The 27,993-nt window shown below is 38.1% G+C and overlaps 2 protein-coding genes across 2 annotated transcripts in view; one reads left to right on the forward strand and one right to left on the reverse strand.

Moving 5' to 3' along the window:
* The window catches only part of RPA3 (replication protein A3), a 4,369-nt gene extending 1,610 nt beyond the window's left edge, over positions 1-2,759 (forward strand). Inside the window, exons 2-4 of the mRNA XM_029961889.1 lie at positions 58-132; positions 1,630-1,738; positions 2,236-2,759. Coding sequence (XP_029817749.1) covers positions 58-132; positions 1,630-1,738; positions 2,236-2,318 — 267 coding nt within the window. The 3' untranslated portion in view covers positions 2,319-2,759. The remainder of the gene's footprint in view (positions 1-57; positions 133-1,629; positions 1,739-2,235) is intronic.
* Positions 2,760-6,767: 4,008 nt separating this feature from the next.
* On the reverse strand, positions 6,768-18,492 carry MIOS (meiosis regulator for oocyte development). The gene is made up of 11 exons (XM_018075736.2): positions 18,448-18,492; positions 16,231-17,597; positions 15,928-16,026; positions 14,740-14,997; positions 13,374-13,543; positions 11,456-11,521; positions 10,687-10,845; positions 9,813-9,965; positions 8,431-8,635; positions 7,207-7,336; positions 6,768-6,992 (listed from the first exon to the last, which is right to left on the reverse strand). The coding sequence occupies exons 2-11, from the start codon at positions 17,525-17,527 to the stop codon at positions 6,896-6,898; spliced, it is 2,634 nt and encodes an 877-aa protein (XP_017931225.1). The 5' UTR covers positions 17,528-17,597; positions 18,448-18,492; the 3' UTR covers positions 6,768-6,895.
* Positions 18,493-27,993: the final 9,501 nt, after the last annotated feature.

The following is a 27,993-nucleotide window of genomic DNA, read 5'->3' on the forward strand; positions in this document are numbered from 1 at the left end:
CTGCCTTGAGAGCGCACGGGCCTAATGTCTTATGTAGGTTTTAATGTTCTTTTGTAGATTCATCCTACTGGAAAGCTTTTCGTGCTTTCGGATGGCGTAGGGAAACATACGACTGTGGAGCTGAGCGAACCTGTAAGTTAGGGAATGCTTTCGAAGTACTTAATGTCGCCTCTTGTGGATACCGGAGGGTTTGTCTCTTCTGAAACCTCTGCATGCCTTCCATGTGTTGAGTTTTTAATCGGGAAAAAAAATACTCTGTTTCCATTTTCCACCTTATTTCGTTGCCTCTGCTTCTTGCATCTTTCAGCTAGCTTGCAGTCTTACCCATGAACTGCCTTGGTCTTCACTAATTTTCAACTAGTGTTAAGAGACAGAACTCATTCCTTGTCAGACACATCGCTGCCTGGCTATTTTCTCTTACTCTGTTAGTTGTTTACAGTGTAATATATATTCCACTACATGTGTTTGCTTTATTGTAATTTTACTTTTTCCTCCCATTTTCATATTGTTTTTATAATCAAAAAAGACCCAAGAATATAGTATTCCTAAGGCTTTTTTGAGTTGACATTGCTACATCCTCTTAGAACATTTGTCATAGCATTCCAGTAAACTTCAGAGTTAGCTTGAAGCATTCTTTCTTAGCAAAAAAAACCCAAAAAAACCTCACCAAGCAATTAATGCAATGGGTATAAGATATAATGAGAACTACTGAACAAAAATACTGTTTCCTTTGTTTTCATGTATCACTGAAGGAATAACACCCTGACACTCTCTTCTGTCTCTAAGTATTTTTTTTCTCTAGCAAATGTTGTAATTAAAGGATTATTTTTGTTGTGATGGCAAATGCTCTAGCTTGTCTGAGAGCATGTGTATATTTACATCTTTTTCTCTGAATGAGTTGTTAAATTCTGAGAAATCTTGCCATTTTCCCCGTGAAATACTTGCATATGGTCCTCTTAGACTTTCAAGACAGGATTCTCTCCTTGTTGATGAAAAATGCATTTTGATCTGGCACATTTTTGTCTTATAAATGTGAAGCTTGCTGACTTTAACTTCCAGCTGCAAGAAAATAGCCTTTTTTTCCCCTGTTCAACCAAAGGCTTGCTAGTGTCTTTGTGTTCTGAACACTTACTGACAGATTACTTTAGAAATAATTTCCAAATATATCTCCTGAATCTGGAACACTGGAACTGCTCTCTGGCATGTGTGATACCTCCTTAGTTCTTACAGAGTTCTATAATTGACTAAGGATTTAATGCAGTGCATTCAAATCTGGATTCTTCTGCTCTCTGTGTCCTAGATTACTCTCTGTTCACCATTTAATTGATACAGTTTTATATACTTATAAACTGTTATCTTCCTTCTGATGCCTCTTTCTATGTTTTTTTTTTGTTGGTACTGAATTGGCTATTACAAAACCTGTAAATCTGTAAGTGGGTCAAGGCTTTTGTGGGTTTTTGGGGGGAGGGCAACAGGGCCATCCAATAGTACTCTATTGTTTGACATTAAACAGAATGTGTCACAAACAAACCGTCAGCTGTGGAGAGTTCCTAGCTTAAGTGCTGTGCTCTTAAGTAGAGATAGCAGCTAATTTAGTGTTGCTAATTTCATCTTTGGTATGTTTTCTAGCTAGATGAGGAGATCTCAGGAATTATTGAAGTAGTGGGAAGAGTAACAAATCAGGCAACCATCATGTGTGTGTCATACGTCCAGTTCAGAGAAGACAAAAGTCCATTTGGTAAGTAAGAATATACATTATAACAAATTCATTTTGAGATCTGAACTCTTCTTCAGTAAATACGAAGGGAGAGCCTGATTACCTTTTCTTACAGACGAGGTCTCTCTTCAAGCTGCCAGATATGGAGCCGGGTGTAGAAAAGGAGTGTCATGAGAAAAGTTCTGTACCAAATGTAGTGGTTTATGGTTAAACTGTAGGGAGTTACTCAAAGCCAAAGCCAGTCTTGATCATTGCCATGCTCTGATTTTTCTCCCACTCCTGTTGGAGTGCAGTTCTCACCTTGACCTAAACTTAGTGTGATTGTGCAGCCACCAGGCCTAAAAAGAACCCTCCAGAAAACAAGGAATAAGTGTTGCTGTCTTGGGGAAAATGGGAATTTGAGGGAGACTGGGATCACTCAGCTATACTACTTTAAAATAAGCAGTGCTTTAATGTTGTCATTGACTTCTGGGGAATTTAGCTTATGCATCATAACCATTTTCTTTGCCCTCTTTCAGATCTGGAACTCTACAATGAAGCACTAAAAATTATTCATGAATTCCCTGAATACTTCCCATTTGGTACTGGGAGGAACACTTGATTTTTCTTAGCATATATTTATTGCTTCAGGGGTGACAACAGTACCTGACAGCATGGTAACAGTTGCATTTATTTTCAACAAATATACCGAAAACATGCTGTTACATGTGCTAAGTATTGCCAATGAAGAGCATTTTCTTTGCAAATGTATTTATTCAGCAAGGAGAATACTTCTGTGGATGTCTTGCTCACTGTATATATCTAACCCTTTTGCATCCATGAGGAGTGTTCTCTTACAGGATTAGATGTGACAGAAACAGAAGTTTTGTAAGAATCCTTTTGTTATTAGGAGAGGTTCTAGGATATTTTACTGAAGTAATTTGGTGGGGTTTTACTATAAAGATTTTTAATTTCAGTTGCTTTGATACAAATTTATTGAACAGGGGGCAGTATTTTGGATCTTGAAAATGGTCTCAACCAATAAAAAAGATCTCACACTTAACTATTTGTGTCAGTATTGCTTGTTAGAGTGCTGTTTTCAGTGATATATGGTGACTCCTGTTCTACTTTACCTGAAACTGTTAAATATAACAAAGTGGAGTACAAGGTACTTGCCTTTTGCACTGATGTTAAACACTTGGAATATGTCTAGTTAGTCTTGGGGATTTCAAGCACAGCTGACTGCCCATCACAACCTTACTTCTTGGTGGGAATCTAAGCAGCAGTACCAGTATTCAGCCAGCGTGTCATGATGACTTTAACAATAGGAACTTCTGCACAGTTCCCAATTTTGTTACTATCCAAGCTATTTACACAACTCATAGCAGAATTTTTAAGGTCTCTTAAGGTAGCACAATCAAAGTAAAATCAAGCTTTGGATATACGTTCTGTGAATCACTAAAATATTTCAAAGTATTTTAAATAAACCTTAGCCATGTTCATTAAACTTTCATACAAACAGGTTTCGGGTTTAGTAGCTAGATTTAGTGCCTTAATAGGATTGCTAGCTTTGTACTTATTTATAGACATATTTTTTCAGTCAAGGAATTTGTTTCAAAGACTTATTAATCAAAATTACTACAAATTGGGGAGATGATCAATTTAACAGGGGATCTATTTTTTAATGCCTCTCTACCTCGAGGACAGACAGTGACTCAGTCACTGTCACTAGGAAGGAGGAGGCTTTCTAAGTAGGAGTCAATCTCATATAGCAAACAAGAACACAAGGTCCATGTGGCACTATACCACACTATCCTGTAGTGCTATCACCACCACTATTTTAGTGCTCAGCAGAATGCAATGTCATTCTTAATAACTGTCTGCATGTTTTCCTAGCATTTAGAACTATTTTGTTCTATTCTGCTTTAGAAAATTGCTATTTTGTGCATGTACACAGTCTGTAAATAAAGCAGCCTACCACTAGATGGCTTTAGTATTTTAGAGGGACCATCCTTGGGTATGAGGTCTTGTGAGTAAATGTTTGAACCTGGCTACATTGAGTGTGAAATGCCAGTTTCCCTTTGTCAGTCAAGACTCTTCTTGTTCATGCAGTCCCACAGCAGTGAAGGGTGGCTGGGCAAGCAGGACATAACTAAACGTTTCCCCTACTTTTCAATTATCTGCTTCTCTACAGACTCTCAGGCTGTGGGAATAAATGGCCTACCCTGGCTATGTGGCTGTACTAACCAGACAGCAATGCAAGGAATTGTAAAATATTCTTGCTATTAGAGTAATGCTCAGGTCATATATGCATTTACCAGCATAATTTTCCACTGCCAGCTATTCCAAATACGAAGGGAAAGGCATAACCATGGGGCCTGCTACCTGTCAGCTAGGACTGATGGTTAGCAGGGCCCCAGGCATCACACACACAAGGAAGGTGAGAGAAACTGCCACAGTCATAGATAATAAAATGAGAAGTAGTGGCAGCTGGGGTCGCTGAGCAAAGGGGAGTCACTAGGGCAACTGTATCATAAACATCAGGGAGGGATGTCACCAAAGCCAGGGCCAGCAGCAGGACCAGTAACGGAAGGTGTGAAGAGCTGGTGGCTTCTTTGGGAGGACATGAAGCTGCTAAAAGGCAGGAATCTGGGAGAGGAGAGAGGGGTATGAAATGAATTATGTAATCAGAGCTGACTGAGAAGATCATGTCATTTGGGACAGGACTGCTCCCACCACGTTCCTGGCACCTTTTTTCAGGGCTCTTGGCTGACCCTGCTCACCTGCTCTGCTGTCCCTGCTCGGGACACGGGCACAACTCGTGTGGTGCTCATGTGTAATCAGCCTGTGCATATGATGATGAAGTGTTTTTACTCAATCAAGGAAGGGAGGGCACGCTGGAGCATCTAAGGAAATGGAAACAATGAAATGTAATCGGCCTGAACCACAGGGACAAAACATGCTGGCATGCAAGGCCACCTTCAGCAAATACCAGGGAACAGTAAATATAAAACTGCAGCTAATAAAATGAGTGTAGCTATAGTTTTTGTTAAAGACAACAAATCACCCCCAAAAGCACAGCTTTATTAATTTAAAAGCAAAACAAGGAAAAAAAATCGGATCATTAAAAAACATAGAGCTCTTGCTCTGTAAATTTTGCAAATAGTGTAATTACTGGCCTAAAAGCCTGATTACTATTTAACAGCCAAAACTGATAGCAATGCTGTACCAGAATATGCAACCTCCATAAACCAAAACATTTCAAAGACATGATGAGTATCGAAGTGAGCATGTAATTTAATCTAATGCAATGACAGAATTTGACACAAACAAGTACAGTCAAGTTGAAGACGTTATAGATGAATTTTCTTTCCATAAGAAAGCGAGACATAGTATGGTGGTAGATGCATTCAACTGGAATGGAAATTATCAGGAGAATTTACTAAATGTTAATGCAGAAGAATAAAAACACACGTGACACTTAAAAATCTTCATTTCCATAAAACAAAAGCTTTATTGCCTGTATTTATATAAATAGGGTACCATACAGTAAGCCCCAGTTTACATTTATAAATGGAGAACATTTTGAAGAGCTCTTCAACAGCAAAATGAAGTGTGCAAAAATACTGGAAAAAGAAATAAATATTCTAACAAGAAAGAAAAGGAACTGCTCTCCTATGCCTAAAAGTATCAAGTACCTCTTAGATTTTTAACTTAAAAAAAGATTGTTTTCAATTAGGCAAGAATTTTAGATCAGAAAAAATGCAGCAGATTTATTACAACATTAATGCTAAATCAGCAAATGTAGCCCAAAGTCCTGAATGTAATCTCGTATATCCACAAAAAACACTTCCACATTCTATCTTCTTGAAACTACATTGAGCATGTAAAACTAGTGGTATATTACAATATATTCTCTTAAAACACCAATTTTCACAGTCCTGGCAATATAGTACCAGTTTATTGCTAGCATTCCATTTAGTATTTTATAGCACACAAGTGTTGAGTAACTCATATACTATAAATAAACACACACCAAGTAAACTGATGTTATTATCATATACCTTAAAACAGGTTTGGGTTTTTTCCCTAATTTGTGTGAGTTTTGTTGCCTACAAAATCAAGGACAACAATACCAATTAGCTCCTAGCACAAAATACCATTGACGCTCTCTCAAGTTAATAAATAATCTTAATTCCAGCTGGTTACTCATCTAGAACTAGTCTGATAAATTACTTAAAATTGTGCAGCCTTTTGGGAGCAGACTAGTGTCTGCTGGTGACAAGAAGCAGGATTTATATAGGTTGATTCCACACTTCCCAGTATATTTCAGAAGTACGGTGAAATCCTGATTATCCCAGAGTCTTCAAATATTTTTGTAGTCAAAACTCAGCATGTAGTTTAAAATAAATATTTACAAGTCTCCAGTCCTTGAGATTTCAGGTCTCCACAGTACTAAAGTAATCACTCAACTAAAAACCTCCTATAGTTTATCTGCACTCTGCATTGAAACAGACACATGACTTCTCACTCAGGGAACTCCTCTCTACAGACTTCACTAGGAGAGCAAACCCCCAAATTCTTTAGCTTTATAATTCACATCAGCTAGGTATGTAGGCAAATTAAATAAGAGCTTGAATGCAAAGACATTGCTTTACTATGAATAAAAGTTGGGGACAGGAAGAAATGGATTTTTCTTTAAAATAAAAACCTTTAGAATACAGTTAACAGTAGCATTTTAAATGAAGTTATGAGGAAACCATCATTTGCATACAAGAAAGTGTGATCAAACAACAAACAGAGGAATCCACAGCATCACTTTGCCATCTTCTGAAGGACACTTTCCAAGTGTTTATTTTGAGGGTCCACTTTCACAGCATATAAACACAGCTTTGGGGCCGATCAGCATTATCCTGAAAACTTTACTGAAAACGGTCTTTGGATTTCAGTAAATCCAAAGAGTCCACAAATCCAGGAGTGCTTTTCTTCAGTCCTCTGAATAAGGACCACACACTACAGAGGCTCACTTCAGGAATAGCTGTTTCTACCAAGCACACTCATACACACATAATTTTACTAATTTGATAGCATTTTATTTTTTTTTTTTCCAGTCAGTAAGTCACAAATTACCTTTGTCTAAAATATATGCTTGGACTATGATGGACATCCATTGGAGAGCCACATATTTTCAAACAATATTTATGCCTGGACAGTCTCTGCTGGAATGAGATTCCCTGTTGTATCCAGCTGCATACACTTACAAGAGCAGGCAGAAACCGGGCACTCAGTATGGTCTCTAAGTAGCAATAACAGAAAAAAGAAAAAACAGGTAAAATAATTTGGCAATCTACACATTTAAGTATGTGCAGGGGTGTGTATCTCAGAAAAACTCAGCATCATAGTTCAGTTTTATTATTTAAACACTATAATGATAGATACAGCAAAGGAGGTATGTCCTACTCAGTGCAGCACACACATGTGAAATAACTAAGATTTTAACATCCACTTACCTGAACCAGCTCAGCATATGCCCAGCATGTCCACCATGCCTACAGTTGTGACACCAAGTAAACCAGTTGCTGAACTGGGCTAACTTCTTGTCTTTGCTAAGATCCACTTTTTCATCCGACTTGGATCCTCCTGTGTGGAAGCAAACCCACCCCCACAAATACAGCTGTAAATCATTAGACTTCATTTATATTTCAGCCCCAGCAATACTATTAAAATAAATTTGAAATTAGGAACATTATGTGAAGAAGCAGCCTGATTTTAAAAGGGAAGTCAGTAAAATTATTAAGAACTGGTGGAATGCCAAAACAAGAATTATATTACTGAGCTGTTGTTTCACATCATACGGACATGCTAAACTTGCCTATTAAGCAAATATTACAGACAAAATGTCTTTCAGTGGTGATTTATGTTTCAGTGGTTGATTTATGTTCCAGTGAATTATGGGCCTGTTCTGCTGCACATGAAATGTTCTGCTTTAGAAAAAAAATCAACAAAATCTAAGTTAGGAATTAGAACAAGTACAATATAGAAGTCCTAACACAGATCAGTGAAAGAATGAGAAGAGATATAAACAGATAACAATTGCACAGCTGTTTGTGGCTCTCTAACAAGACTGTCTTAAAAATATGGACAAAATCAGTTTCATTTAGATCTTACATAATGCTGAGCCCAAGACATTTAGAACCAAAAGAATTCTAGTTGTAATATTTCTTAGCTGTGACAGCATGACCTATACTGTCTTTCATACTTAGTGACAGAAAGTACACATCAAATTTATTCTCTCTTCCTCTTGCAGCTAAAAATTAATTCATTTACCTTGTAAGATTTATGTAGCATCCCTACAATTCCTCTCAAGAAAACACATTCTCCATTTCTTTCAGTTCTAAAGCTCACAATACTGACCTCCAGAATACTTAAATCTTTACATCAGTCTAACTATGGAATTTCACTGACAATCTCATTGGGAAAACTGTCAGAACCAAGTAACTGTGCATATTGTCTGACGCCAAAGAACAGAAACGAAGGTTTCATCACAAAATCAGATGGGATATAAACAAGTTCTTAATTATGGTCTTTCTCCCTTCAAAATGATGGATATGAATACTTACAGTATGAGCAAAACTAGAAAGAAAAAAGTGCAACAGAAGATCTTCCAATAGGAACTGCTAGTGAGGCCTCTAACTACTACTGCAGCTGAGTAACTAAAACCCACTGTGTCATACCTGGACAGCTGGAAACTGGTGTTCCCATATTTATCAAGCAAAGTGCACAGCGAGGAAGGGGCTTACGGCAACCAGGACAGCTTGTAACTTTTGACTTAGTTGGAGAACCACTGACTCCATATTGGCTAAAACCTCGCCCCTGATGAGGAATAGCTGAACAGCTGTAAGAGATTGATTTTCCACAGAAATTGCAACTCACAAACACCTAAAGAGAACAAAAGCCCATTAATTTTTTTGTTTGGTTCCACTTTTGCTACACCTATGAGTGAACCCATTCAAACTAGTAAACATTTATTTACCAGATATTCTAGCCAAGGAAAGCCAAGGCTATTTGTGAAGGAGTTCTTAACATCTTGGCTTATAGATGTGGCACACAGCTCTGAGGACTATGCCTTAACAATGCTCTTATGTACTTCAAAAGCACATAAAAACATGCACAACTCCTAAAACTTCAAAAAGTATTATTTAAGATAATAAAAAGCTACATCTGCAGTAATGGAAGAAATTAAGTTTACTTACTATATAATTGTCTGGTCTCCCTCCTTATAGTAGGGTGACTCACTCTAGAGTCCCCATCTTAAGGATTATCCTAATATTATTTATCTGCACCCCTCAGGCCACAAGTTGTGACTTGATACCAAGGAGCACATATTTTAAACTCTTTAGGGGCTATTTGTGTTAACCACATAAAGAAGAAACAATAAACTCAACTCCCTTCCACTTGGAGCAGCACAGATGCAGCTCTCCCCAAACAGCTGTGATGGATACATGAATTAAAAAAACAGCCTTCCTCAGAAATCCTCGGGCCCTAGAACTTGTAATGAACATACTTAGAAGACATGAGAGAGTAAAAGGTGCTGTGAGTAAAACCATTTTGGCTAAAAATGCCACCAGATGTTAAGAAGATAGCATTTGGGCAGGACGTTAGTTTTTGGGTCAGCTTATGTTCAGAACTGATAATGAAAGTTGTTGCTGTTCACTTTTAGTTCCAGGTTCAAGGGCTTCAAAATAGCTTTGAGGTTTGTTTCAATTAAAACAGAGCAATTCGAGCTAGTTCCCTGGTTTCAGCATCATTTTCACTGACACTGAATTCAGCTTGATGATACATCTCTGATTTTGTTTTTCAACATGTAAGGAAAAAAACCGAAGAGTTTCCAGTTTCCCCAGAAAAAAAGGTGTTGATAAGTCATAGGTGCTGAAAGACCTGTTACTTAAAAGAAAAGGTGACAGGTTCTTGTTTTAGGGCAGCCTTAGCTGAAATCCTTCTTTTGCACACAAACTGTCCTGAAAGCCAAGGTGCAGCCAGCAACTTTTTTTTTACAGAAGTGCCATGCCACGTTTCTTTCTGGACTGGTCATACTTCATACAAGAATTACATTTACCTGGGCTAAAGGCTTTGAACTGGGATCCAGCTTACTCCTGTGGATATCAAATTCTGCACGTTTATGCCAAAATCTCCAAGCATCTAACAGATTCCTGTAGTTCTCAATCCAGTACTGAACTCTTTCATCCTTAAGTACATCTGATGGAGAACCCTAAAGCAGGCAGGAAAAAATGCCAGACACACAATACCTATTATTCACTTTTTCAAAAGGCTTTACAAAATGCACAAGATATGCGAAACAATACAGTGTAATTTGTCTTAAAGAAGATGAAGTTTCTGTGAGTTTGATAAAGGTTTTCTTCGGTCTGCCTCTCTGGTTGAAAATACTTGTGCTGCCACATCCTCCTAAGAACTCATATCAGTGAGATGAAGGATTTGAAAGTTCTGTCATATATCACAATCCATATCACTGTTAAGATTACATATGCATTTAAATACTGTGCTGGCAATAGCTGCTACTGTGTAAGGGCCAAGATAAGTCCATCATTAAAAAACCCAAATCCAATGCTTACAGACAAACAAAAAACCTCACCTTTGTTCTCCATCAAAATCCTGGAAGGAAAAAAAATAATGACCCTGTCAGGAAACACACCAGCAATAAGGAGAGAAATGAGTATTCCCAGTTTAACTAGTGAAAAGGACAATGATTTCCTTTTGTCTCTTTTCTCTACCATCTCAACCAGAGGGTGTAAAGACACGTGCTTGTCATTAATACTTAGTGTTTCAGATGACTCCACATAACAGGCACAATATATATTGTCCCAATTTAACACAGAAAATACTTTTTAGTTCACAAGATTAGGTACTACACTGATAAAGAAACAATGTTTTTTTTCTCCTCTGTAAAGCTTTATTTCAAGTGAAACACTAACCTGTAGCATGCAATAGCTTGCTGTCTGGACATCTCCAGTTCTGTCAACATAACTTTCCATCAAGTCAACCCCATCTTTTGTCAGCCCTGTTAACAGTATTCCCTCCAAATTCCCAGCCTCCTTCATTTCATTCGTCAGCTTTTCAATAAACCTGTTCAGCTATAAAAAAAATACATAATATATAAATATATATAAAAAGAGTGTCTTCTGCTAACAGAATATGCTGCTTGCTGGATGTTACACAGAAAATGTTAAATTATTATACTGTCCTGCATTGCATGAAATCAAGTATTTATAATGAACTTTAAGCTTCCTAATAGGAAGTGCAAAGAGGGAAGTTATGTAATCTTTAAATACTTTGGTGAATTTAAAATAAAATGTTCCTGCTGTAAACCCAAACTTTAACTTGAGAGAACATAAGCATCTGGAAATAACCACTGAATAAGTACAAACACTCTCCAGTAAAACAGGTCTACAGGTAATGCAATAGCACTTAAACTACCATGTAATGAATACTAATAGAAAAAACCCAAAACAACAAAACCAAACAAAAAATATCCCCCGAACCAACCTAGCAAAAACCAAACCAAAAACCAAGCTGAAGGTACAAACCAAAAACCAGCTTACACCATACCTTATATACTACTGTGATGACAAAAGCCAAATCACACATGACTCTACTTCCAGTGTTCGCCCCTTTAACCCGGAGTTTCTTCTCTGAATAAAGACCAGTTTAAAAGTTTGCTTAGAAGTACAACCACAAACTCACCTGAGCATCATTGAGAAACTTGCAAGCAAATGCCACTCTGTCTCGTACAGCCACATTATTTTCATACTTCAGAGAGAAAAATGGGAACATTAACATCACATGCAAGTTTCCACTTTTTCAATACATTGTAAAAATCAGAGCATTTCCACTACTGTGTAACTAACACAATGAAACCAATTGTGCAAAAAGAAAACATGGCATCTGAAGAAAGCTGACACTGAGTATAGCACCGTAATGGTTTATACTCAGAGGTATCAGAGGAAGACTGGGGCTACAGGAACAGTCTATACAAATGGCAGGAAGGCCTCCTACAACACATCCTCCATCGTTTATGAAACTCTACAAAAAGAAACTCAGCAAGTCATGTAGAGCTGGGCTTAGTGCTTCTAGCACAAATGGCCAAGAGTCTCACCAAGTCACAGGCGAAAGAAAAACAAACTATTTTCATATTTACAAAATTTCCCACTAATTCCTCTCTTCCTTTTCACCCCACTCCTTTATCCAAAACCCACTGCTGTGTGCTAATATAGTCGATCAGGGACTAACATATCAATTTCCACGCCAACTGTGTAATTTACTAATAAAACTTTCTGACTGTGAACCCTCTGACTTTTGTTGTTCCTTTTGACCAATGAGCATTTAGGAATCTTAGGTGCTTCCTTCCCCTTAGGAGTGAGTAGTCACATTTATCATATTTGCAAAATAACTAGCCTAACCAGTCAATTCCTTCCTAAAATTGCAAATAAAAGTTAACAAAGTAAACAAAACACCCCATGCAAACAAAAACTAACTCCAAACACCCAGAACATGAATTTCTCAGAAGTATATTGACACTCGAGGTGCAGTGATATTTACTTTCCGCTTTTTAAGCCTTTTACTAGATGAGATACTGAAGAAAAAAAGTACTGGACTAGATTAATTCTAGTACTTAGCTATGCCCACACTTTTCCCTCTTGATATCCTCAGAATAGAAACTGTGACTGACATTGCCAAAACAAGATGTGCTTGACAAAAATCTCTTTCATGCAAACTTCAACAAGTCTTAGTGAAGGAAAAATTAAAATAAAACCAAACAAATAACACCAGTGAGTTTCCAATTCATCAATAAAAACCTAGAAAATTACTACCAGAGAACAAGAATACTCTCTTTCAAAGAGAGAAAAAAAGACTGAGGTTTCTCTCCTCTGGGATTCTAATCTTTTATTTATTTGATTACTGTAAAAGCATCATATTATGTCAACTTTGTTTTCAACAGCTTTGGGCCAATTACCCTGTTGTATTACAGGAGTCCTCCCTCGGGCTAAATAATTCCTACTGATTCAAGTATTTCTGTTGTTCGCTAACCAAGAATCAAATATGTTACTCCTCCAAAGATTCAAAGTATCTCAAGATTAAAGATTTAGTTTGCTCTTCACATGGCAATTCTGTAACAATTTCAGATGTGAAACTGCTCTGCTTACCATTCCCACACAGTAAAATTATTTTAACAAGTAAACAAGGAAAAATAAAAATACAATTCAGTGCAAATATAGTTTGGTGAAAGTTCTGCAAACTCCCCTGAATTTATTCAGCTTTTTGCAATTCCATTATTAACCTCTCTCCCCTTTTTACCCACTGTTTAAATTATTTTGATAATGTATTTCTAGTGATTTAATAACTCCATGCCAAAGATAAAATCCCTCTAAAAAATGTGTGAACTATAATGGATATTTGGGCTGTTTATGCATGATTTGTTCACTAACGCAACATTCGCTAATATGAGATGTCTGTTGAGAAGAAACAAATGCTATTTGCCAGCATCAGGATAAAAGAATATATTCTAATCTGATTAATTCCTGGAGTATATAGCACTTCCCCTACATGTTTCTATAAGCTCCTATTACACAGAGGAATTTTAACCAAACAGAAATTTACTCACCAAAACACCGTCATATGAACCAGACTCACTTGTCAGGAAAGCAAACATTGCACACAAGTAGGGATTGTTCAGCTGCAGTCTCAGAGTACTGCACATTTCTCTCCAAAGTGAGTTCTTCTCATCTGTGTAGCCTGACAGAGCCATTGCTACTACGTTAAGGTTCAGATCACCTGATTTATGAAAAGCAATCAGTGAAAGAGTATTATTCAAGTTAAGGACTTAAAAAAAATCCAGTTAAAACTGTAATTGAAAGCATCCATTTAAAACGCAATGTTTTGTCAGGATGCAAGACAAAATGCAGTAGAATTAACACTAGCTAAAATAAATGTGCATACACTAGCATGTATGCACTTGTTTCTGCATTAAATGCCTCTGTTAGGTAAGTTAACATCTCTAAAAGTCACAAGCCACAACAGCCTCATTACACTTCAAACAACATCACACTGGTTCTGGTATTTTGAAATAGTTATCAAAAAAGACTGTCATTATCATAATTCATATCCACAAAAAGTGAAAAACAGGATTGTATATCCAGCTATCGCTTAACAGATCTAGCTGGAGGATGACAATGTTATATAGCAGTTTCAAGTTAAGAAGTTTCCTAAAACATGAAACTATTTCATCTAAATATTCATTCTGTCAGAAAGTTCAATTTTATTCTTGAATTTGAAGATAGCATGTCTTCAATCTGAACCCCTGCATGAAAAGCAGAGACAGACACTCATACCCCCACTAAAAGGGGAAATACTAAAAATAAAGGAATCTTTAGAGCTTGTCGTCTTTCCTACCCACTTTAGTGGCACAACAGTCTTTCTAATTTAATAGAGAACACAGATGCAAAGCAGTGCTGTAGGAGGAATACTGGCAAGAAAACAGAACAAAGCCACTTCCATCTCCCAGCTCCAGTATCTTAACTTTTCCATCATACACTGCAACTCTTAACAGATATTACCCCAAAACAAATGTTTTCTGCAGATCCCAAACATTATGTTTTAATTATTCCACAGCCACTGCACTGGCAATACAGCCCAAAAGAAGCAGATTTACATGACATCCAGCCAAGAAGCAAATCCACTAAAGTAAAAGAATCCCACTAGTTCCAAATGTATGTCTCTCTGGGGTTTGTATCAGTAAGAAATTCTGAAACATCTGATCTATTTTAATTAGACAGTATGACATATGGCAGTCTGAGGAGCGAAATACCAGGATTGTCAGATTCTCAAGCTCCAATACAACTGCTTCAAGTAACAACTTTATAAGACAACAGGCATCTCTTCCATACTATCTTCCATAATTCTGTTAATAGAAAAAAAATCTACTGATCTGATATAGTGCCAGAACAGAAGACACTAAACACAATACGCACCTTTTCCTGAGATAGCCCCTTTATGCAGAATTTGTATTGCTCGCCGTATGTCCAAGTTGAAAAGTGCTACAGCAGCAGCTCGTTCCCAGTCTCCTTCCTGTTCCAATGAATTTAGAAAAGGTTCCACATCTAAGTCTGTTCCCTTCTTTATCCACCCACAGAGCTGCAAAGCCAAGTATCTCTCCTCACTCAGATATTGAATAATATCTGCCTGTCTATCAGATCCACTCCTGCTGTGCCTGAGGTTCTCTGTTGTTCCTAGAAATGGGAAATAAGTTAAATTATGCTTAAATCACAATTTACATCGCAATCACAATGAGGCTTTCATTTCAATCATAATGCAGAGTGCAAAAGCTGAGTGTTATTTTTCAGTACTTTAAATTAACAGTGCTTACAACTCCACAGTAAGGAGCAGCATACACAAAATTATTTTGATCTGCTAAAAAAAAAAAAAAAATGCACCTAAACTTGACACACATTCCCCACTAAGTTTTTTTTTTGATTCCTCTACCTCTTGTTAGAGTTGACAGGGCTTTTCAGTATGTTCAAAATGAAAATACATAATACACAGTCAAGGACCTGCTCTACCAGTTTTCTTCTTAGCCAGCATCAATGTGCTAGAAGCTTTCCCACCACTGAAGGCTTATTTTTTGCTCCAAGGAGCATTATATTAAAAAGACATATAATGAATAGAGAAGATTCAAATAATAGATTATACTAACAAAAACTTTAGTGAGCATGAGAGGCTGAATGTGATACACCAGGGGCAATTACCACTTCAGAACAGGACAGCTTATCTAAACACAGTTGTGCAAACGTACTTAATACGTTAGCAGTAACTACAGTAAAGTCACATTCCTAGAATTATATCCAGATGTAGAGCTTTGGAAAATAAAATAGTCCTGTGGGGAGCAAGAATTCTCAGTGCCATAGTCAAAACTCACTATGTTTGAAATAGTTCAAAGATTTACCTCTGAGGATATTATGCTTTTATGATTACTGAACACTGAAAATTCTGGAAATTACTGTAATATAAACTGTTAACTTACGTTATTAATACATAAACAGAAATACTTTGTTTCAATATTTTTAAGTAGCCTTTTTGGACAATTATTAAGGATAGACCAATGAGTGCATCATTCTGCAAACATACTACAACAGAACTTAGCAAAATTAGAACATTCTTACCCAAAGATGACTTCACAATTGATTTAATGCCAGCATAAACTAAGGGACCTTTGTTTCCTGTAAGTTTTTGATCCATATCTTCAGTATACTGCTTCATAAGTATTTTCATGTATAGGAAGCTTAATTTTTCCCAAGTGTATGAAAAACTGTTTTTAAAAATTTAAGGTTACATCCTGTTAACATGCAAAGCATTTACAGGATGTTACATTATATTTAAAGATTTTAATGCATTTCATATAAGTGGTTTACATACAAAGGTATATTACTTCTTTAGGACAGAAACTACAGTAAAATAAAGGATATAATGCAGAGTGTACCAAAGCGATTTCAGCTGAGGATCTTCGTTTCCAGCTAGGAGGTGATTTCTCCAAACTTGTTCAGTATCAAGACCATACCTTGACAGAGCTCTGAGCCGCATTTTGGTTGCTATGTCTTTTTCCAAGGAACTAGCCTTTCCTTCTTCTGTACACTCATACAAATGTCGTCCACAAGCCCACATTAAGGATGTCACTGGACTCCATGCAAGAGAAATTCTTTCAAAAACTGTGAAGTCAGACATAGTCCTGTTGGGGGTCACTACTACCATTCGATTTTGACTTGTGGGATGCCAGGCAAAGGAAGCAATGTAATTTTCACAAGGTTGGACACTTCTTTCAATTATCGTTGGCTCAGTTTCATCTCCAATAGGGGTGGGAGTATGCTGCATGTCATACAGCCTAATGATATTACTATCCCTTGTCAAAGTAGCTAACAGTCCAGTTCTTGTTGGACACCATGCAACTTTTGTTAAGGGTTTTGGTTGCTCTGTCAAGGTCAGAACAGGCTTTTCAAACTTTCTTAAATCCCATATGGCAACCTGACCTTCATAGAAGGAAGCTACACGATCGTGGAAATACGGATCAACAGTCACTCCCTGGACAGCCTTAGTGTTTACAAATATTTTTTGGCTTGTGTTCCTTAGATCGAATATAGCCAGATTTCGATGCATTCCAGCTAACAGCAGCTTCTGATCCCGTGGAAGCCAACAGAGAGAGAGACAAGCATCATTCTGTCCCAATTCATACAGTGGCTTTGTTACTACCAGTCCTGATTCCGCATCGCCTGTTGAAAGTCTTACTTTCTCTGTAGCAACTGCAGTCTCTGGGGCATATTTGCTGCTGATATCCCAGATCAGCACTGAAAAGTCAGCCCGATGTTTATCTAAGCCAGCAGCCAGCCAATTGCTATCCAGTGGATTCCACGCCAGGGTATTACACTGCCGTGCATGTTTGGGAACAAACTCTTTGCCTATCAAATCTTTAGATTTTGAGTTGTGATCTTGACCAAGGCTGGTAAGTACCACTCGGCCATTGGCCTGTCCAACAGCAAGGAGACATTCGGGATCGTACTTGGGATACCAGGCCACACATTTCATGTAGGGCGTATCCGAGTTTATGGACAGCAGCGTAGCCGTAGTTTCTTCTGACAGGCGCAAGGACCCTGCCTTGAGTTCTGAACTCATAGCAGAGTCGATGTGATAAAGGCTCAGCTCCGAGTCACACACAACGAATCTGTCAACATGATGCGGGGCCCACAGAATATCAGGTTTGGAGCCACTCATGGTTGGGGTAAGCTCGTGCACAATCTAAGCTCTGGTAAGAATATTCAGGTGATATCCATGCATATGAAAACTGTTGAGAAAATAATTTGTAGGAACATTATCAAAACCCAAGTTCTTTTGCAATTTGAGTTCATCACTAAACAAACAAAAGTATGAATGACTTCTAGCCCAGGGGTTTAAGACGTAACACGTTTCAGGCAAAAACCTTAAGCATTCTCTGCATTACATCATTTTCCTCACAGCACACTTTGCTGGCATGTACCTACTAAGATAGAACCAACACAGCCACCTACAAACTGATGACAACAGGATTTGCTGTGTTTACAAACTCCACACCAGTGTTAAGCAAGAAGACATTAACCAAGATGGAATGTGGCACAATTCGTGGGTGGGATGCAGGGAAGGAGCCACTCCCTCAAACATCTAGAAGATAATTTCTCTCCCTAATTGAAGGGCATTAGTTGACAAAAATTAGAGTCTATCTGTTTTATCTGAAGCCTGCTCCACAGCCTAGAAAAGCTTGCTCTCTTTGAAGATTTCTATAGAAATACAACTTGTTATCTTATTGTATAGCTCCTGATGCCACCTCCTGCCCAATGTAACCTTGTCTTCCTTCGTATCTGGTCCAGCAACACTCAGTAGCTTCATGCCCAGAATCATTACGCATGCTCACCTACAAACAGATCCCACAAACGTCTTTTATAACTGGGGACATGCTGGATTGGGAAGTATGAAAAGATAGCGGTATTTACTTTCCCGGGCCTGTGTGTGCCTGCCCGTCCTCCACACCGCCCGGCTTCTACGAGCTCCGAGGGGCGCAGGGGCCCCTCAGCAGCCCCTTCCCGGCAGGAGCCAGGACGCTGCCACCCTCGTTCTCTCCCTCCTTCCCACCTTCCCGGGCGCAGCAGCTGTTCACCCACCTCGCGGGACCCTCCAGCACCTCGCGCGGCCGCGCCGGCGAGAAGGGGGGGGACGAAACGGCGACCCGCCGGCCGCCGCCAGACGGGGAAAGCACGGGAAGCACACGCGGGTTTCCGGCGGCGGGGGCGGTGCGGAAGGAAAAGTGCGGCAGTTCCGGCGCGCGCGGCGGCGGGAAACGGGAAGGGGAAAGGGAAGTTCCGCCTGGCGCGGGGCGGGGCCGTGACGCACTTCCGCCCCCGGGCCGCGCTCTCCCATTGGCCGCGGGAGCCCCGCCCTCCCCGCGCGCCTCAGAGCCCCGGGACTGGTGGCCCGGGGAGGCCGCAGAGTGTCCCGGACTCGGGCTGGTCCGGAACCGTCTGGATGCAGTCCTGTGCCGTGGGCTCTAGGATGACCCTGCTTGAGCAGGGAGGTTGGACCAGATGGCCCACTGTGGTCCCTTCCAACCTGACCCACCCTGTGATTCTGTGATCTTAAAGATATCCCATTCCAGCCACCCCCCGCCTCCCCATGGGCAGGGACACCTTCCCCTGGGCCAGGCTGCTCAGAGCCCCAGCCAACCTGGCCTTTGACACTTCCAGGGATGTGGCGTCCGCATCTTCTATGGGCAACCTGTGCCAGTGTCTCACCACTCTCACAGTGACAAATTTATTCCCCATATCCAATCTAACCCTACCCTCTGTTTCTGGGGCCCTACTCAAGTAGCCAAAGCACGGGGTTTTGTGACTCCATTTCATCTCCAGGAAACCTGTTCCACTATTTGATGAAACTCAGTCATAAAGTTTTCTTACTTATAAACTACCTGGAAGGAAAAAAAAAATATATATTTCCTTGCTCCTGTATTATTAGAATTTCACAACCTGCTTTTCTTCAAGATGCAGAGATGTGAATTTTAACCTTTTCTCCTTTTGTTTATAATGCTCTTCAAACTTGTCCGAAATAAAAATTACAAGCTGAAGTATTAACTGGACAATTTCAAGTTCTCTCTGAATAACTTCCTTCTTCATATAGAAACTAATATTTGGTCTGGAAATATTTAAATGTCACATTTGTATTTATTTATCACTGTTAGAGTCAGGATCTTTTTTCCTTATTTTAGCTGCTTCTCTTATTTCTTTCTTTTCTCAGAAAATAAAGGGAATGCATACTCTTTGGCTTCCTTATTAAATATTTTCCTATTTTTTCTTTTGAATTACAGTAAATAATTTGTAATGGTGTTACCAGTGTTTTTATAGCTTTTCAAAAATTTTTAAGGAAAATGTATGATAAAGTACTGTCTATCCATCTTTTCAATAACTTCCCTGTGTTCAGTGCCTTCAGTTTAAAAATGTGGATTGAGTGGCTTTTAATATCATTTGTGTTAATGTCTGTTTTCTGTTTTTTCTTGTCTCTAAACATACTGGAGAATTTGTGTCATCCAACAAAACTACATTTTGTATGTTAAATTTTCATGGCGTTTATTAATTTAAACCACAAATGTGATATAACAGTACAACAACTAGTTGGCTTAGATTTCATTCTAATATTCCTTCAATTTTAAAAGCATTTTCCCTTATAAAACCAGCTTTTTTTCCCCCTTAATAATGGTAATCTTTAGGTACTCAGCAGTTTTTTTGATAAATAAAAAAGGCCAAGCATTGTAGAAAAAAATAAGAGTAGTTCAAATAGAGTAACCTATCATATATCAAAGGCAAAATTGGCAGCCTGTATTTTCATGCTTATCTTTTTCATTTTTCATCATTCCATTTCCTCTGCTACTGTTGAAGTGGGACATAGTGACTTTTTCACATCTGTTTCAAATAATCACCTGCTGGTTCTTTTTATGACAAAGATGAAATTCAGTTTGTATGTTCCTAACATTTTACCATGGGAAAGTATGTGAGTTTAGTTTATGAATTTAGCTAACATTTGCAATAAGCACATCATCTAACTTTGATTTTAAGAGTAAGTTCTTTAGGTACTAGTGAATCAGTAGCTGAAGTATCTGAGATCTCATTTCTTGAGTCCTAATGATGGTCCAAATACACTACTAACATACACACAAACTACAGAAAGGGTGTTTCCTGTGTCTTTGGCACAAGAGAGATTCAGAGAAATTTAAAAATGAAAAATTGTTTTTTGAACCAGTAAATGCTGTTACTCCAATGACAGGTACAAAGCATGTTAATAGAAACACAAGCTATTTAGTGTTTCAGAATGCACAATATTTTCTGTAGGCACGAAATGGCAACACAACAGATGCTGCACTGTCTGCACATGAGAACTTTGGTCATCTTTGCTTTAGGCTGTCGGTGAAGTAAAAAAATTGCAAAAATTTTTCTAAATTGGAATTTTGGGTGGGTTTTTGAGGGGGTTTTATGTGTTTGGCTTTCTTTTAAGGACAACAAGGTGAGCCTGGTCCAAAAAGGAATTGTGGCATTTCAGGAACTGGACTTCCACGAAGTAACGTGAATCTCTTTTAAGCAATTACTATTTTAATACTTGCTCACTTTTCTGACAAATATAAGTAATAATTTACCTTAAAACTAATGCAAAACATTTCTCAGGTCAGTATTACGTGTGTTCCTAAGTGACACAACAAGACCGTAATTTCAATTCTCTGACAACTCAGAACTGTACTTATTTCAGCAGATTACACTACCTTGCTGGCACACTCACTGATCACTTTTAACTTCCATTGATTTTGTAGTGCTCAAAAGATCTATGTGTCAGGTACTGGCATTCCCAATCTGGGTATTCAAAAGAGAGGAATGTATGAAACAAGTATTTAGTTTCTCAGGATCAGGTAAGAACTAAGTAGTAAAAGCAGTTTGTTCTTCCAGGAGATATCCTCCCTCCTTGAAGCCTTGTATTGTAGTCTTTTAATATCTTAGTCTCTAGCTTTCACCTTCTATTAGAAGGACACAAATGTTTTGCCCAGACAGTAGCCTCGTTTACCGTGTGTGTGCAGATTAAATGCTGAATGAGTCACCCTGTGTGACTATCATTTAGTCATTGTGCATTATCATGTAGATACACCAGAGGGCAGAATTTAGATACCATTCATATCTTTATAGCTTACATATTCAGCAATTAAATGATCCTTTTGCAATCTGTTTTTAAAAAGGCATGTAATCATGACCCCTATTTACACAGTGTATGAATAACAATGACACTGAATTAAGATCTATCTAGTATTAGGAACAGGGATTTTTAAAAACCTTTTTAAATATTTACTTCAAATTGCATCTATTGATGAGGTCTCCTAGCCAGAGGAAAAAATCTACCATTCTTTGTAGTAATTATTGTCACTCTTATTGAGTGAAGAGCACACTGGGGGAAAAAATGTAGATTTAAGGCAGTGAGTTTTGATTGATATCATCAACCAAACTGATACATAGTGTAAGTCCTTTGACACTTTACATTTATGTACTCTAGAATAGTCACCTACTTTCATACTTTTATAGATCTTTATCACATGCACATTCAGTTGTGGTTTTTCAAGCAACAGAATCATAATTTACTTTGTCTTCATACGCAAGCTATCTTTTTTCTTTATGAACTCTCTCTTTTTATTTCTTCTTTACTATTTTTGAGTTGCAGTAATGAGAATAGCAGGAAATATTCAGGAAGGGCAGGTATGTACCACGAAAGAAAGCCGATACATGACTTTTTCCAATAGAAGAAGTGACTTAACATGAATACAGGAACTAAAGGCTTTTAACCTGAAATTCACTAGCAACATAAAATGAGTTTTACATATAAAACTTCATACTGCAGACCAGAGCTTTAGTATGGTCATGTAATGGGTGCATTTAGACAGATTCAATAGTCGTGGGAACTGTAGGTAATGAGCATTTGGTTCAGAGCATCTGGTTCAGGGCAACCATTGGAACACTGATGTGCTAAAAAGCTTTGCAAGAAGTATTACTGTTAAAAACAATACTGTAATTTTGGAGTTGTGACTTCTGTCAGATTTGATTTCTAAGTGAGTACAAAGCTATGAAAATATATACAGACAAGACTAGTGAAAAAAGAAAGCTTTGAATTGTAAATCAACAATCCTGTAATGGAACTGTCAAGATTCTTACTGTACTTCCAAAGCACAGTAAGTAGTGAAGAAGAGCTTAGGCTGTGGCTGGAGACCGATTACACACAACATGCAACAGATTTAGAGATTTTCTAGTCAGAGAAATAAAACCAAACTTGACCTCATTGCTATCCAAATACTGGATGTTTGTCAGAACTACCAGGTTATATGTGTGTTTGACCAGACAAATTGTTATGTCTAAAAATCACAAATATTAACATTTTCTGATCTCTGCCAGATGAGAGTAATGTTTGCAGGTTCCCCCCAAAAAAAGATTTCCACATCTGGAAATCTATTCACTCGGTTCTGTTTTGGCACATATCAGCAGATAAACCTTACTGACTGCTGGAAAAAGTATTCTTCCATAGTTGATGATCCAATAGGCTGTCTACAAGTCTTGATCTAAGCATGAAAGAGGGTAAGATTAAGTATGTAGAGAGTATGGGTGATCCATGTGACTAATTTGTTGCTAATGAAATGCTTAATCATCACCATTGTCTCTAATCCAATAGAGGTTGGATGCTGCCAGTAATTGTAACTTATAGCACTAACAGATATTTAGTTAAAAATATTGTATTCCATTGAAACTCTTTAGGCAATATTTACTTAATGGAGATAATTAACCTCAATGAAGATGACACATGTCTGACAGAAGATGATGGTAGAGGTTTCTAGGAAGAAGGTCTTTCAGGAGCTGGCTGCAGCTGCTGGGCCAATGAACTGGGGAAAGAGTGTGAGCAGTGGTTGCAGCTATTATGTTTCTCTGTTAACAGCATGTTCCTTCAGTACATTTCATGTTAACAAACCATGCACAGACTGACAGTTCTGTGTAGGAATGGTACTGTGTACAGTCATATGGCAGAGGTACAGCTCTCACATGCAGCTGTCATGACTAAACCCCAGCCAGCAACTAAACACTGCACAGCCTCTTCTCATTGCCTACCCCCAACAGGATGAGAGTAAGAGAATTGGAAGGGTAGAAGTGAGAAAACACGTGTTGAGATAAGAACAGTTTAATAACTGAAAAAAAACCCCAATAATAATGTAATGAAAAGGAAAATAACAAAAAGGGAAATAAACCCCAAGAAAACAAGTGATGCAAACCAAAAGAATTGCTCACCACCTGCTGGCACATGCCCTGCCAGTCTCTGAGCAGTGATCTCACACTTTAAGTAACTGAACTTTCACATTAAAAAAAATATTTTTAGACAATCTACATCTTTACCCTTCACTTTGCCAGTCACATCTTCAGGTTGTCCCTGTTAATGTTGCAGCACTGGCTAGATCAGAGATGTGAGAACAGTACTGTATCTTTTGTAGGCTAGAACTGAAATCTGACCTGATGGTTCGTGAGTCTGCCAAGACTGTATCATTCAAATTGCATTAGCAATTACAATAATAAAAGACAACTTTAAAAAAGAAAAAAAGAAGGGAAAAGTCTTCCTGAGCTGGTGTCCTCAGAAGCGCTTTCTGCTCTTTAAATGCTTTGAGGGGTCAGATACAGACAGGATATCTAAAAGGAGTCTGTCATTTATGTAGCTCTCAGCATTTTGCATGCAAATTGTATTTGCTCTATCTACTGGCAGGCTTCAGAATAAAATTGTGTTATCATACTGTTAAATAAAAAGTTGGAGTGAGAGAAATGGTAAGTCTCGAGAAATCATTACATGCCCTGAAGGAGTTCTGTGCAGATGCCCAATAGAAGGTTAGCAGCCCGCGTCTGGACAGGCATTGCCTACTGGGCAAGACATCCCTCAGCACCTTGGTGGCAGGACACAGTCATAGAATCCTAGAATATCCTGAGCTGGAAGGGACCCACAAGGATCACCTAGTTCAACTCCTGGCCCTTCATAAGCCAACCTCAAAAATCACACATGTGACTGAAAGAGCTGTCCAAATGCTTCTTGAACTCTGACAGACTTGGTACTGTGACCACTTCCCTGTTCCAGTACTGGCCTGTTCCTGGCTGCCACAACACTCTGCTGACTTATGTTCAACTTGCCATCAACCAGGACCCCAGAGCCCTTTCTAGCCTTTCATTCCCCAGGCTGTATGTATATCCTCAGTTGTCCTGTTCCAAGTGCAGAATCTGTCACTTGCCCTTGTTAAACTTCATACAGTTGGTGATTGTTCAGCCCTCGCATTTGTCAAGTCCCTCTGCAAGGCCTCTCTGTGTTAGAGGTAGTCAACAACTCCTCCCAGTTTAGTATCACCATCAGATTTACTTAGTGTCCCATACAGTCCTGCTTCCAAGTCATTCATGAAGATGTTGAAGAGCACAGGGCCCAAGACAGAGCCCTGTGGAACCCCACTAGTGACAGATCACCAGTCTGATGTCACCCCATTCACTATCACACTCTGTGCTCAATCCATGAGCCAATTGCTCACCCACTACATGGTGTGTTTATCCAGTTTAAATGGCAGCATATATCTACTAAGAGGCTGGCAAGCTGAGTGGCATATTTACAACTAATACATGAGTAAAAAAGGCACATCTAGATTTGGAGAGAATTATATGTTAAATAGTTCCAGAGAGATATTTTATTGTTGTAAATAGTTAAACTTCTGAAACATAATTCTTTACTGTGGGAGTTGGTTTTTTTCCTATTTAAGTCAGCTATACATTAGGCCTTTGCTTTCTCTTTTATGAATTTTTTTTTTCAATTTTTGATTAGGGAGCTCCTGGCTACAAAGGAGACAAGGTAAGTTTTTTGTAGAATAGAAGTAGCCTGAAAAGAAATTGCCACTTGCTGACAGTGTACATGAAAGAAAAGAAAAGCTTGGCTTGTCTTTTTGTCATGAGATCTCCTAATGCAATCCCTAGAAGTAAATTCATAATTTATGTAAATGCTTACAGTCTGGATTGTGGGAAATTTAAAAAAAAAAAGGAAATCTGAAAATGTAATCTAAATATAAAAAGAAAAGTGTCGACCACCAGAAATAGTTTCTGGAAGGAAAAGAAAGTTGAGGGTTGAATAAGAGGTTAAGTAAAAAGAATGTGAAATTGTTTACTACAAACACAATGTGGCAATCATTAACTGTAAAAAAACTTACCACAAGGAAGTTTACTTTTAAACTAATTATAACTTGCAAGGGCTAATGCTTGATCAAAATATTCTCAAGATAGGCTCTCCAAGAAGTTTGAAAAGTTATACACTTCAATGACTTACAAGATTCTAAAGCCAAAATTTGCACTACAAACTGGAACATCATAGCCAGAAATGAAACAGAGATAATTCCATTTTGACTTTGCTTGGTTTAGGCACTTATCTCTCCACATTGTTAATAAAAGCAGTGCCTCTCTTTGTATTCATTAGAAAAATGAATATGGTGACATTTCTTGGAAGTGGGAAGAGTCGACTCATATGTCTACTTTCCATGTGTCTATTGATATGTTAAATCATCAGTGTAACACATTAGTAATTCTCTTTCTTCATTCCATTTGGACAATCTCACAACTGCTGTTTGGAAAAATCTCAGACATCGGAGTAATGAAATCAGAGCATAGAGAGAATCTCTGGAGGCAGTGCAGTGAGGTGGAAAAACACAGCAGAACTTATTAGATATTAAATGTATTATCCTCTTATGATGTAGGTTGGGCATTTTGTAGGTATTCTCAGAGAGAAATAGATCTATCGTGAGTAGAACAGACTATATCTTCTAGAGACCATATCTGGTGATCCCACTTCCAAGTCCTAAGAATCTAACCCTCTATTGCTGCAGTGTAATCAAACAACTTGTTTAGCTGTGAACCTTTTGATTTCTTATAAAGTGCAACAGAGGGCAGTGTGGACCCCCAGGAATAAAAGGAAAAAGAGTAAGTATAATTTTTATTTGAACTGTTTTGTGTTGATGAAGATACTAGAAAATCTTGTAACATATTCATAAACATAGCTAGAAAAGATTATTGTAAATTTGAAGCATTATTCCTTGGTGTTAGAGATACATCATAATAGAAGTATGATTCGTAGAAACTAAACCCACAGTTCACCATATTCTTTGTTTTCATTTTGCAGAAGAAATGCAGACCCTTACCTAAAACAAAAGTTTTCTTGATCAGTGCCAAGCCCTGCTTACAGGGCATCTTACAGAGAGCACCAGATTTATTTCCTTAAAATTTTAATTGCAATTTGAGTGTATAAAGGCATATTATAATAGAAGCAGGTTCTTGCCCAACATGAACAACTTTCAGGTTTACCAGCTCATCTGGTCTGATATGCATTCACCCCTCTATCGAGTGTTCCTCTTCTTTTAACCTGAAGTGCAAAAGTGTTGGGGGTGAATATAGATTTTTAGCTGGTTTTTTTACATTCTGAAAGATGGAAGGATAGTGTACTCCTGAGTGAGATCATCATGTATCTTGAGTTTATATAAGAAGATTTGTATGAGTACTATAAACCACTGATTTATTGTTAAAGTACTACCAACTAGATTGCACTTATCATTCTATTAGAGCAATTTCTCCAGTTTACCATCCATATTATGCTTACCTTTATCAAAGAGCACCCTGAAAAGTTTTTGTTTCTTGGAAGCTGTTATTTGATGATTCATTTCAGGAAGGAATTAGGAAATATTCATATGAGAAGTATTTGTTGCAAAGAAAGAAGGGTATTATACTATAATTAAAATCTAAAGGTTGAGAATATCTTGTGAGATACTGGGGCTCAAAACAGCAGCAAGTGACTCAGAAAAGTCTGAAATACCAATGAAAAAAGGAGAAAGTTGTGTCTCTCAGAGGAATAAAGAAAGATCATAACTTCTTTATCCAGTCAACATGTAAGAAATAGCACGAGGTTATGTGAAATGTCTACTAAGTCAAAAGGAAGCAGTCCAGAAACTGGCAGAGAACAAAATCAAAGCAGCCAAGAAATCTGGATGGAGAAAACATATGTCAGGGCTGCCAGAAATCTGCTTGTTTCATTTGTGTTGAGGACAATGATGGAAAAAAGTTTGTCATCTACACCCCCTGCAAAGATTATAATGGGTTATGCAATTCAAGAATTTAGTGAACAAATAAAAATTACAGTCTCTTCCAGAATTTCCATCTTCACATTTACAAATCCAGAGGATTAAACAGTTATGTATTTTTTTTAAATGAAAGCAGGACACATATGGCCAAAAGTATGAGAAGTAAATTCAATATTCTGAGATGGATCTTTAGCTGGAGTGACGGATATTGAAGCGTAATTGTGAGTAATGTTGTCTTATTTGAAAACATTGCATTATTCCACCACCCTTTCTCATCTCACTAATCAGGCTGAATCCAGTACAGGTTTTGGTGCTTTGAATCAGAATTTTTTCAAATGTTTGGGCTTGAAATTCACACAAATTCTGTTTTGCTTTTAAATCAAAACTAACTCAAGTCATAGGTTTGTATGCTACCAAAAGTAGCGACCATTGCATCACTGTATCATTGTTTTTGCCTTCCACTGCTGGTTGAGCTGGAAATGGGATGGGACTGAGGGGGGTTATGACTCAC

Source organism: Manacus vitellinus, unplaced genomic scaffold, assembly GCF_001715985.3.
Source record: "Manacus vitellinus isolate BGI_N305 unplaced genomic scaffold, ASM171598v3 scaffold_3_pilon, whole genome shotgun sequence".
Lineage (NCBI taxonomy): Eukaryota > Metazoa > Chordata > Aves > Passeriformes > Pipridae > Manacus > Manacus vitellinus.

Coding starts and splice junctions, on each gene's coding strand:
- MIOS (XM_018075736.2), bottom strand. CDS start 17,527: ATGAGTGGCTCCAAACCTGATATTCTGTGGGCCCCGCATCATGTTGAC. Junction 8,636..9,812: donor GTTCAAAGCCTTTAGCCCAG/GTAAATGTAATT, acceptor TGTTCTCTTTAG/GTGTTTGTGAGTTGCAATTT. Junction 7,337..8,430: donor ACCAGTTTCCAGCTGTCCAG/GTATGACACAGT, acceptor GCTTCCACACAG/GAGGATCCAAGTCGGATGAA.